Genomic DNA, 12833 nt, shown 5'->3' on the forward strand with positions numbered 1-12833 from the left:
CCTGTCCTCCAGGAGTCTTCTCAGCGAGGCAACAACCACCCACAGCCCTGTCCTTTCGCTTCCATAGAAAGAAGCACATCCTCCCCCTAATCATGGCAGGAGTGAGAGGCAGAGGAGGCTGCTTTTGTGTTCTTGATATGCAGCCAGCCGCTACAGACCAGGAAATCTAGTCAGATACTGAAAGAGAAATAAACTAGAGAAACCATTACCTGTTGCAAACGAAAACTTGTGATTGCAGTTTGGTTCAGTATAAGCGCCAAACCTCCAAGCTGGCACGAACATCAGTGGTGCTTCTCACCCTTTTTGACACAGTGACACATCTGACAGGTTGTGCTAACTCAAGCCTCCTAACTGTGGTCTGATGACGTTTGCCAGTGAAGAGCAGTGGTGACACAGGTGGTGTGATTATTGCACAGGTAGTCCATCCAGGCCGCATCTGTTGTAAAAAATCGGTTAGGGACAAGGGGAGCATGTCCTGGCCTGAGTAACAAGCAGAGAACGTTCTGGCTGCATCATAAACTGGGTACCCGGAAACCCGTCTTCCATCGCACCCGCACCCACATACCCTGGAAAGTCTGCAGGCCAGGCAGGCATTCGGCCAACTTGGAAAAGTGTTTACAGAGTGGCCACCAAAAGTCACTCATCTTCTAAGCGCCAGGCATCGTCCTAGGTCCCTAAGTGATGTTCCACGATAAAATACAATCCTCTCCTCAAAGGACCTGAGGCCAGTAAGGGAGGACGTGTGTTTTTCTATTGTGTTAGAGTGTCACGGAGCTTGTGACAGAGGATGGCAGGATAACCCCAGGAATGATTCATTCACCCAAAGTTGAATTAAGCAGTGGGCAAGGCACGCTGCTGGGAGCAGAGAGAGTAGGCGTGAAACTCACAGAGTCCCTCTACTCGTGGAGCTTACATTGTAGTTGGGGAGAAAGATAGTGAACAAGTTAATCAACAAATACTCATCAGCACCAATTGCAAAGGTACCATAAGAGAGAATACTGGGGACCCCCCTGAGGGACAGAATATACCCAGAGAAGCAGAGGCAGTTGGGACTAGAACCTGAAGCCTCTTTGGGCCCATTAAATAATTTTTACCTGATTCAAGAATATGGGGAACTATTGAAGGGTTATAAGGCTTTCAGGAGTTTTTAAGGGAGTTGCTCTGTGGACACTGGATCGGAAATGAGCAGATAGAAGCTTGTGTAAAACGCAGCGTTGCAAATCAATGAAAGGATGTCTTATTCAGCAAATACCGTTAGTACAATTGATTCACTATTTGGTAAGTTAGAACCCTACTGTGTGTCCTAGCTCGTGCCATCCACAAAAAAATAAATCCGACATGCTTAAAGAGGTGAAAGTTCTATATATAAGAAAGGAAAACATATATTTCTTTTTAATGTAGTCTATTCTATAATCTTGGGGTGGAGAATAAGACACAAAACCCAGAAGCTATAAAAAGTGATACTTAGATTTGGCTGCAAAAAAAAGTTAAACTTTGGTAAAACAAAAAACTAAAAATAAAGGCAAATGAGAGACAGAATTATTTGTAATATCTATAACAGATAATAGGTTCATATTCAGAATATAAAGAGTTCTTCAAGTCCATAATAAAAAATACAAACAATAGAAAAATAGGCCACGAATATACACAGGCAATAACCAATAAACACATGAAAAGATATTCAACCAACTAGTAATCAGGGAAATCAAGATTAAATAACAAAATATCATTTCCGTTCTTTTTAAACACGGGTAATCTGTGTTGGCAAGATTTCATATTCAGGGAGACTCCTGACTTTGTTGGACAGCATTTTGGCAGCATGCATCAAAAACTTAAATGTGAATATGCTTTCACCCAGTAATTTCACTTCTAGGAATCTTCCAGAAATGTTCATACATATTCAAAGACTATGTCCAAGAATGTTTTTTGCAAAATTGTTTGTATTCATCAGAAACTGGGAATGTGATAAAGGCCCATTAATAAAAGACTGTTTTAAGGTAGTGGAGGCCATTCTGTCCCCAGGAGAGCTTTTAGGTTGTGACGCCTGGGGAGGTGCTGCTGGCATCCAGTGGGTGGAGAGCAGGATGCTGCGGACTGTGCTAACGGACAGCCCACTACATCCGTGAATCCTCCTGCCCCAAAAGTCAATAGTGCCGAGGCTGAGAAACCCCGGGTCAAATTCACGCCCGTTAAAAGAAAAGGGTAGATTCTATATGTATCTATATGTGTGCCGTGAAAGATCTCTGAGACACGTCATACAGAAGTGCCATCTTACAACTTCGTATGTGATCTTTACAATACAAGAGAAGAAAATGAATGAATTTTTTAAACCACTAAATAATTTGTTCTCCCCAGAGGCAACCACTGTTAACAGCTACTTATGTGGCCTTTCAGAAATAGCCCCAGTGCGGACAAGCGTGGGCTCTGGTTTTGAGTACTCTGCAGGTGACTTTGCTCCAAGGTTAGATTCTGAAGTCTGTGCGTTGGCCAGCTGCTCAGAGACCTGGGCCCGAGGACCCCTGACATAGAGTTTCCTAGATTAACTCCCCTCCCTTGTGTTTTCTATGGCATTTTTGTATGTGAATACAAAACAAATCTGTGCGCTGGAGACTGGAGCGTGGGAAGAAGCTGTAGCAAGTCTGATGTTGGCAAGTGGGAGAGGGGAGGGGTTCTCAGAGGAGGTAAGCCAGGGTGAGAGCTCTATCGCCCAGTGGGTGTTAATGAGATCCCACAAGGGCTGTTTCCTGGTGATGGCTAGTGGGGCTTTAACAGGGAGACGGGTGAATTTACCTACACCCCAGGGCAGAATTCAGCCCAAGCTGGGAAGCTGGGAAAGTTTCAAATTCTCTTCCTGCCTGCCACCTGCCAAGCAAATTCATCTAGGGGCCTGCTTACCATCCACAAATGCAGTTCCAGTCACGGAGTCGTCATCCACACCTCTGACTTTTTTAACAAACCTGGCTTTCATCTCCTGCACTTTCTCAGAAATGCTTTAGAGCTGGGCCGAGACTTTTTGAAATTGCCTCTCATCAGTAACTTCGCCCACTCCCGCCTGTCTCTCTCAGTGAAACATTACTCCAAGGTCAGCATAAAAACCCTTGTGAGAGGGTGGGGTTGGGTGACCTGCCAGCATCCAGCCCAGGGTTCCTAAAACAAAAGGTATCTGGTGCCATCTTCAGCCAGACACAGGCATGCTCCGTGGGCCAGTCTTGGCAGGAGCGCAGAGGGACACAGGCACTAGGCAGCAGGTGACAGGACCCCTGAGATCACCAGAGGCCTCTGCAGCTCAACTCAGAAGAAAGCATCACCTGAACACGGCCTCAGAGTCTTGTCCAGAAAGTGTCCATCTTAGACTTTAAAATGTCATTTCTCCCCAGAGGAGGTCAGGAAGAATCACCACCACCCTACTCTTTTTCAGTTCTTATGGCTGGACTAGTAATAAAATAGTGAAATTGACACAAGACTAGATTAATAAGAGAAAAACCGTTGTAATATGTGCTCACGGGAGAATTACAATATGTTCCTCAGATCATAAAATAAGGCTCAAAGACATGATCGAACCAAGTACCTTTTCATACTTTTTAGGGAAAGAAAGAATAACCTTGTGAAGAATTGACAGGACAAAGTACTCATTAGAAAGGAATCTAAACACGAGGTGTGGGTATTCATTAGTGAGTAATCTAAACAAAGTTTGGGCCAGGGTAGTAAATTAATAAAGTGTTTATATGAGCTCTTTGGCTCGTAATCTCTTTAGTCATCAGATTGTCTCTCTCGGCTGCCCTGGAGCCGGGAGGGCATCTTTCACAGGGGAGATTTGTTTCCTCCATTCAAGGAGACAAGCAAGGGTCCAGGTGCCCTCCTGGCACCGGCTGCTCATCAAGTAACCTTAATTCAAAGTAATGAATATGCCACTGTGGGATGTTTGGGGCTGTCCTGTCCTGGGCCCCAGCAAGGGACGTGACCAGACTGAGAACCTAGGCAAGCCGTCTGGCACCTGGCCATGGAGTTGGGACCACCTTGTTTTAGTTCCAAAGTTTTCAGGGGACAATTGTTTCTCTCAAGTAATGTCAGCTTGCTTCACCTCTTGCGAAATTGAAACCCACTGCTGTTTTCACAAAGATCGTCTCTTCTTCTTAGTAAGAATTCTGATAGTACGGAGTCAGAAGGGACACAGTTTGGAGGAAAGAGGAGAGGTTTCTAAGCCGAGGTGATTCCAGTGACTAAACAGTGTCACAGCTGGTCTGCGAGACCCTTGCTTTGATCTGAGTGTTCTTGCAACATTACTTTAAATGGACATTTGTTAGATATTTTATTTTCAGTGTTCATGACATTCAGTATAAAAGAGCAGACCCTTACGAGAGGAGGTAGCAGGTGCCCTGTGGTACCTTTGGGTACCACATTTCAGTTACTCTGAACAGAACACATCTGTCTTCCCAAAGCCTCCCCGCCTTCTTCACTCAGTCCTGAAGTTCCTACCCAGGCATGCCCAGGTGTCTGAATTCAGGCGTGTTTGTGTCCATTTGCTTTTCTAACAGGGAACAAAAGGAAATCCTGAGAGGGCCAGGCTGAGAACCAACACCTCAGGGCCTTTTTCTCCACCATTGTTTTGTTCTCTCTTCTGCTAACCTTTCTGGCTGCCCCTTGAGCACGCATCTGAATAATTCAAGGGTCTCCAGCATTTGCAAAGGTTACCTACTGGCCTTAGAAGAGTTCCTGAAAAGTTTGGTGTCAGTGAAGTTTTTGTTTGTTTGTTTGTTTTGGGGGGGGTTGTTTTTTTTTAAGTGCACTCAGCTAAGATGCTGACTAAAGTTGGAATGGAAGAATCCTTGGGCAAAAGGAGGTTTTCAATAGCATGCATAAGTATACATCCTCTGCTGTCTAAATGAGATTTTCTAAAATTGGTCTTTCCTAAAGAAGGGCACATGGTAGGCAGCCTCCAGCCAAGTGGACAGAATTCAGGAAGTCTCATTTCATGAGCAAGTTTCACAGAGAGGGCCGACGTGGTTTGTGGTAGAGCAGTAATGTACTTCCTGCTGCACAGTACTCAGACCTGGGAGGCCAGAGGGGGAGACCTGATTGTGCCCCTTTTATTCACTGGGAAATTCCCACATCTCTGTGTTACCACGAGAAAGGGCTGACTCCAGTCACAGATGAAGGGTTGTAAAAATTATTCTAATCTTTGCATTAAATTAGGCGCAAAATTGCTTCTCCACCTGAGATTTGCCCTGCATGATCCTGAATTCTCTGCATTTTAAGGCAGGCCTTGAATGAGAATGCCCCGTCTCATGAGGGGGTTAGTGGAAGACTGGGGAGACCCACAGACTTCTCCAAAAGAGGAGACCTGGAAATGGGGACCGATGAGGCAGCAAGGCCCTGGTCATCACACACACTCCCGAGAGAAGCAGGGCTTCCCCTCGTTAAAACAACCTCGAGGTGTGAATCATATTACCATGGCTGACTGGCTTGAGAGGAACTGAGAAAATGGAAATACTCACGCTGCTCATTAGCAAAGGGAAATAGGCAAATGCTGGGGGTCTCGTTGGGTCAGAGCCGCTCTGTTCTGTCGTGACCTGTTCAGCAGAGCCCTCTTCAGGTCCCCTTTAAGCTTCGAGAGTTCTTTTCTAGCTGTTGTCCTATTACTGAGGGCCTTTAGGAGTATGCTAGAAACGCGGGACTTTAGTTAGCATTGTTTAGTTAGCATTGACTATTCTAACTAGCGTTAGGTCCTTTTAGTGATTTAGTTCTCAGTAGAGGCTCACATTTTCTACAGCAGGGTTTCTTCACAGCGGCACAGCAGTTTGGGCCACATACGAGACCAGATGGTTCCTTGTTATAGGGGCTGTCCTGTGGGGTGTTTAGCAGCGCCCCTGGCTTCTACCCACTGCATGCCAGCCACACCCCCCACCACAGTTACAGCAACCTAAAATGTATCTAGATACTGTTGAAAGACACAAAATCACACGCATACACACACACACACACACACACACACCCTTGAGAATCACCATTCTACAGAAAAGGAACAGTATAAAACAATTTTTGTCCTAAATTACTTGTGCTTTTAAAATAGATCCTAAGGTTTTACACACATTTAACACCTATGTGTTATTGGTTTATTCCCTAAGTGAACAAGAATTTATTCTCTTAGAGTGGGCTTCATGAAAACTCAGAATCTTCTCTGCCCTCTTCCAATCTGCTCTCCCATAACATTCATATGTTGCCAGTAATTTACCTGACATGTTAATTCATTGATAGGTCATTCATTCATTCATTTTTTCATGCAACAATAGACTTACTGAGCCGTCACCACATGCCCAGTGGTGAGCAAGCGCCACCTTGTACACAGGATTCCTACACATTCAATAGCATGTTTACCTTCCTCAGCTTGTTGATAACGAGGGCTACTGTTTTTGGAAGGCAAAACTGCATCTGACATGGTGGAACATGGTCCCTGGAGTCAGACAGACTTGGGTTCAAATCCTGCCTCCACAGCTTACAAGCTGAGTGGCTAGCCTTGGGCTAATTATTGAAGATGTATGCCTCAATTTTCCCATATGAAATGAACATGAGGGTGATTTTATCTACCTGGCAGAGTTCTGTGAGACCTCAGTGAGATCGTGTATGTCAGGTGTCAGTAAAAGATAACTTATTGTCTGCCAACTGATAGGGTGGAATGTATGAATCGCCATCTTTGTGGGTCAAAAACAGTCAAATATTGGCAACTTCCTCCAGTTCAACCTCATATGTAAACCCAAGGTGCAGTATCAAGCTGACTCTGCCTTTGCTCCGCAGAGATCCAGCAAGTAAACGGAATGGTTCTGCCTGGTTATTTCCCTCCATCCCCCGCCCTCTCCCTGAGGGTGCATCCTGCGGGCACAGCATAACAGACTTCAGAGACAAAACCGCTCACTGCAGTTCCAAGCTTTCATAACCGGCACATATTTTTAAAGCTTGTACTGTAGGAAATTGTACCCTTCCAGCCGATTTGTGAGGGAATAACCTGAATCTGTAGCAGTTCCTCAGTTTTCTGTTGTTGTTTGTTCCTTGGGTGCCCGTCATAGGTGGGCATTTCTTTGATGTGTCTATGTTTATGTCTCAGGTCACTCTGCTGATTGCCTTCATCTGTGTGAGAAGCTCTCCATGGACCGGCTACAGTGCCTACAGATACTTTGAAGTGGTCACCATTTGCAACTTCATAATGATCCTCGCCTTTTACCTGGTCCACCTCTTCCGCCTCTACCGCATGCTCACCTGCATCAGCTGGCCCCTGTCGGTAAGGGAGTGGCCTGGCCCTGTTTCCGGTGCAGAAGTCAGGATATTTGCAGGGCCACTGAGACCCCATGGAGCCCTTCCCATCTGCCCACCCCACCATCTTGTACCATCTTTAGCTGCTTCAGCCCTGAATTTCACATTGGTTGGTGGACATCTCTGCCTGATGTCCCACTGCTGTCTAAAACTCACCTTCTATCTACAAGAAGGCTGTTGCCTCTCACCTCCCTGTTCATTTTCTCAGGTGACAGATAATGGGATGGGTGTGTGTGTGTGTGTGTATGTGTGTGTGTGTTGGGAGGAACATGGAAGGAAGAAGCAGATAAAGGTGATAGGTTTTTATACTGTTGTGAATATTGAATGATAAGATCTGACAGCTAAAATGGACTGGCAGAGTCTGAGGAAAGATTTCAAATTTGCCAGGTTTTTTTCTTCCTACTGTATTATTTTTTTAAACAGCTTTATTGATAGATAGTTCGCATGCCATACAATCACCCATTTAAAGTGTACAGTTCAATAGATTTTTAGTATATTCTCCAAGTTGTGCAGCCATCACCACCATCAACTTTAGAACATTTTCATCACCTCAAAAAGAAACTCCACACCCATTAGCTATCACCTCCTATCCCTCACCCCCTCCAGCCCTGAAAGACTACTAGTCTACTTCCTGTCTCTATAAATTTTCCTATTCTAGACATTTCATGTAAATAGAATCATATATGTGGTCTCCTGTGACTGGCTTATGTCACTTAAAGTGTTGTCATGGTTTATCTATGTTGTAGCATATGTCAGTGCTTCATTTCTTTTTACAGCCAAGTAATAGTCCATCGAAAGGGTATACCACATTTTATTTATTTATTCAGCATTGATGGGCATTCGGGTTGTTTCCACCTTCTGGCTATTATGAATGCTGCTATGAACCTTCACGTGCAAGTTTTTCATGTGGACATGTTTTCACTTCACGTGGGAATATACCTAAGAGTGGAATTGCTCGGTCACATGGTAGCTGTGTTTAATTATTTGAGGAACTGCCAGACTGTTTTCCAAAGTGGCTACACCATTTTACATTCCCATCAACATTGTATGCGTGTTCCAATTTTTTCACATCCTTTTCAACATTTTTTATTTTCTGACTTTGATTTTAGTCATTCTAGTGAGTGTGGAGCGGTATCTCATGGTTTTGATTTGCATTTCTTTGATGACTAATGACATCAATCATCTTTTCATGTGATTTTTGGCCATTTGTATATTTTCTCTGGAGAAATATCTATTCAGATCTGTTGCCTATTCTTTGACTAGGTTGTCTTTTTATTACTTAGTTGTAAGGATTCTTTGTATAGTCTAATTAAAAGTCCCTTATCAAATATGATTTGCAGATATTTTCTCCCATTCTGCTGGTGGTTTTTTGCTTTCTTTATAGTATTCGTTAAAGCTCAATCTTTAAATTTTGATGAAATCTAATTTATCTATTTTTCTTCTGTTGCTCATGTTTTTGGTATATCTAAAAAGTCATTGCCAAATCCAAGACCGTGAATAGAGTTTTATATTCCTTTCCAATCCGGATGCCTTTTATTTTACTGTCTTGTCTTATTGCAAGAAATTAGATGTATGTTGAATCAAAGTGGCAAGAATAGATAGACATCATTATCTTGTTTTTCATCTTAGGAGGAAAATAGTCCATCTTTCATCATTAAATATGATGTTAGCTGTGGGTTTTTTGTAGACGCTATTTATCGGATCAAAGAAATTACCTTCTAGTCTTACATTGTTGAGTGTTTTTATCATGAAAGGGTGTTAGATTTTGTCAAATGATTTTTCTTTGTCTATTGAGACAATTCTGTGGGGTTCTCCCCCCCACCAATATTCTATTAATATAGTGCATTACATTGATTTTCATATGTGGAACCAACCTTGCATTCTTAGTATAAATTCTGTTTAGTCACAGCATAAAATTCAGTTTATGTGTAACTGGATTTGGTTTGCTAATATTTTGTTGAAGATTTTTGCATTTGCATTCATAAGAGACATTATTGGTCTCTAGTGACATTTTTGTCTGGTTTTGTTTTCAGGGTAATACTACCCTCACAGAATAATTTGGGAAGTATTCCCCCTCTTCTGTTTTTTAAAAGAGTTTGTGAAGAGTCGATATTAATTTTTTAAATGTTTGGTAAAATTCCACAGTAAAGCCATCTGAACCTGGGCTCTTCTGGTGGGTAATTTTTTAATTCAAACTCTGCTTGTTTTAGATTTACTCAGATTGTTTATTTCTGCTTGAGTCATTTTCAGTAGTATGTCTCTGTAGAAATGCGTTCTTTTCATCTAAGTTTTCTCATTCATTGACATACAATTGTTGATAGTATTGGTTTAAAATCTTTTTTTAATTCTATAAGATCATTAGTGATATCCTCTCTTTCATTTCTGATTTTGGTCATTTGAATCTTTTCTATTTTTTTTTTTGCCTTGATAAATCAAGCTAAAATTTTGTCTTTGTTGATCTTTTCAAAGAACCAGCTATTGGTTTCATTGATTTTCTCTATTGTTTTTCTGTTCCCTACAGCATTAATTTCTGCTCTAATCTTTACTTCCTTCTTCCCTCTTGCTTTAGGTTTAGCACGCTCTTCTTTTCTAGTGTCTTAAGGCGAAGCGTAGGCTATTAATTTGAAATCTTGCCTCTCGTTTAATATAGGCATTTACAGCTATGAATTTCTCTCTGAGCACCGCCTTAGTCGCATCCATGATTTTGGCGTATCGTGTGTTCATGTTCGTTCACCTCCAAGTATTTTCTAATTTACCTTGTGGTTTCTTCTTTGATCCATTAGTTAGTTAGGAATGTGTTGTTTAATTTCTACACATTTGTGTTTTCCAAATTTCTTTCTGCTATTGAGTTCTAATTTTATTCCATGGTAGTTGGAGAACATACTCGGTATTATTGCAATCCTTTTACGTGTATTGAGGTTTGCTTTCTGGTTTAGCATACAGTCTATCCAAAAGAATGTATGTTCTACCATTGCTGAATAGAGTGCTTTGTGTTTTACAGATGTCTACTATGTCTAGTTTTATAGTATTTTTGAGTCTTCTATTTTCTTGTTGATCTTCTCCCTATACATTATTGAAAGTGGGATATTTAAGCCTCCAACTATTATTTTTGAATTATCTATTTCTCCATTTTTTTTTGAGTTTTTGCTTCATGTGTTTTATTGCTCTGTTATCGCCTGCATACATATGTATAATTGTTATATTTTCTTGATGAATTGACATTTTCATCATTACAAAATGTCCCTGTTTTTTTCTGGTAACATTTTGTTTATTTGTTTTAAAATCTGTTTGTCTGATATTATTATAGACACCCCGGCCTTTTTTTCTTTTTTTTTGGTTACTATTTGAATGACATATCTTTTCCATCCTTCTACTTTCAATCTACAGGTATCTTTGAATATAAAGTGTGTCTTCTATAGACAGCATATAGTTGGATCTTTTTTAAAAAAAAATCCAGTCAGACAACCTCTGCTTCTTGCTGGAATTGTTAATCATTCACATTTAATATCATTACCCACTATGTTATTATAAGAGAAATTTCTTTTGTGTTCCTATAATATAAGGCCCCTTTCAAAGTTATAGCATCTACTTGCTTCTTTTGAGAATAAGCTCCTCTGGGCTTTCCTGATGCTGATAATGAACAAGCAAAGGAGAAAGTAAAAGCTGGGGGACATGAATGAAGGGAGGCTGAAAGGCGAGTGAATGTTAGAAGGATAAACTCAGCTACACATTTTCTAGCTGAGGTCTGTTCAGGCACCTTCCATTTAGGACTCTGTAAGGTCATTTTTCCTAGTGCATGCCATACTCCTTTTTCTTTGTGTATGAGAATCTTGGAGGCAGGGAATTTCCAATTACGAATCTGCTCTTTACTCAAAAATCTCTGTGGTCTACCTTGTGGTATTCCTTTCTAGCCGCTAAGGTGGAATATCTGAGTCTTTGATTTTGAGAGTAGCTGCAGCTTAAAAGTGGAATGCTTTTCCAAAATTTAATAGCTGGCTGCCTTGCTGGACAGAACTTCATGAAGGAATGAAGGAATAATTTTTAAACTCTCATTGAAGACAACTGAAAATGGATACACTCTGGACTCAGCGTGAGTAGCGTGAATGACTGGCCCTAAGCCCCAGTTCTCCTCTGACCTGGTGTTTGTTGTAGAGGAGGAAGGATGAGGTAGAAGTGTTACCTGGCTGCTGGATGACCGAGGTCCAGCCTCATCCAGGGCCTGCGATGATGCTGTTTTAATCATGGAGAGTGAATGGCATGGAATTCGATGGCCCCGTGGACCACAGCGGGAAGCAAAGGCTGAGTCAGTCTTGCCAGTAGACTTATTAGCAGAGCCTGGCCTGCTAATAAGAGAGAAGAGAAGAGGGAAGAGAAAACGAAGACAAAACCAGATGGACTTCAGAGTGAGAAAGCGAGCTCCACACACCCAGGCACCTCATAGAAGGGCTGCTGACCTCACTGCAGGCTCTGACTCCTAGTGTGTGGGAGCTGAGCACCTCTCAGGTCTACACCTAAAACTATTCACAGAGCAGGCAGACACCGGGCAGCCACCAAAGCCAGGACATTGTTAGCTTGGAACTTTCTCTGAAGCAGAAGCAAAAGGCACTTTCAGAGCTGGAGCTTCATTTAAATCCTCCATCCTGGGAGTTTAGAGAAGCTCATTTGCTTTTTAGTAGCTTTGGCCAGAGGTCAGGGTACGTGCTCAGCTGATCTCGAGAGTGGAACAGTCCTTCATGGAGCTCTCTCTTCACAGAAGAAGCATCCTTCCTTTTTGTCCAATTTTTCTCTGCCTGCCGAGCATCTTTTCTCTCTTGCCTGGCTTCATCCTGGCCAGCCTTCTGGCATCTGTTGCCTATGAGCTGCACTGTTCCTGCCAGAGTATTACCCTCCCACCCACCCCTTCCGGCCATCTCTTTTGATGCATGCTCAATTGCCTCTAGGAACCAGGAGTGGACCTCCCTACCCACTTCTCTGCTTTGTTTTTGCCCCCAGGAACTTCTGCACTATTTAATTGGTACCCTGCTCCTCTTAATCGCCTCCATCGTGACAGCCTCCAAGAGTTACAGCCAGAGCGGAGTGGTGGCCGGAGCGGTGAGGATGCTGTCGGGGAGCCTTCAGCAATGAGTTCATGTTGTGAATGCGCGTTTTCTTCCTGACGGGGACAGTGAAGCCATTGTCTTCTGGGTCCTTTCTTTCACAGAACTGGTACCCACCTTGATCCAGCCACCAGCAGTCTCCAAAGAACCTTAAACTTGGGCCCACAGCAGAGGGTGTCAGGAGGAGAATCATCAGGGCTGTTGGCAAACGCAAATGGCCCCAGTGGCCCAGGCCTTTCTCTCTCACAGCCACTACTTAACTCAGGGGGCAAGTAGGTTTTAATTCACACACCCATTCTGTTCATTTGCTCGTGAGTGCCTCAGCTCTATGCAGAGAAAGATTCTGAGGCCTCTTTTGGGCCCAGGGGAGCAGTACTGTGATTCATTAGTGATATTGGCCATCAGTCCTAGCTTTGCCAATCCTAATTTTTT

The 12833-nt window shown here is 42.7% G+C and overlaps 1 protein-coding gene across 2 annotated transcripts in view; it reads left to right on the forward strand.

Moving 5' to 3' along the window:
• Positions 1 to 12833, forward strand: part of CMTM7 (CKLF like MARVEL transmembrane domain containing 7) — a 51314-nt gene that overhangs the window by 31569 nt on the left and 6912 nt on the right. The window contains exons 2-3 of one of the 2 annotated variants that reach the window (XM_011361600.2): positions 7100 to 7273; positions 12298 to 12396. In XM_011361600.2, the coding sequence (XP_011359902.1) occupies positions 7100 to 7273; positions 12298 to 12396 (273 nt within the window). The remainder of the gene's footprint in view (positions 1 to 7099; positions 7274 to 12297; positions 12397 to 12833) is intronic. The other variant, XM_011361729.2, reaches the window with a different exon arrangement.

Source organism: Pteropus vampyrus, unplaced genomic scaffold (assembly GCF_000151845.1).
Source record: "Pteropus vampyrus isolate Shadow unplaced genomic scaffold, Pvam_2.0 Scaffold1, whole genome shotgun sequence".
Taxonomy (NCBI): Eukaryota; Metazoa; Chordata; class Mammalia; order Chiroptera; family Pteropodidae; genus Pteropus; species Pteropus vampyrus.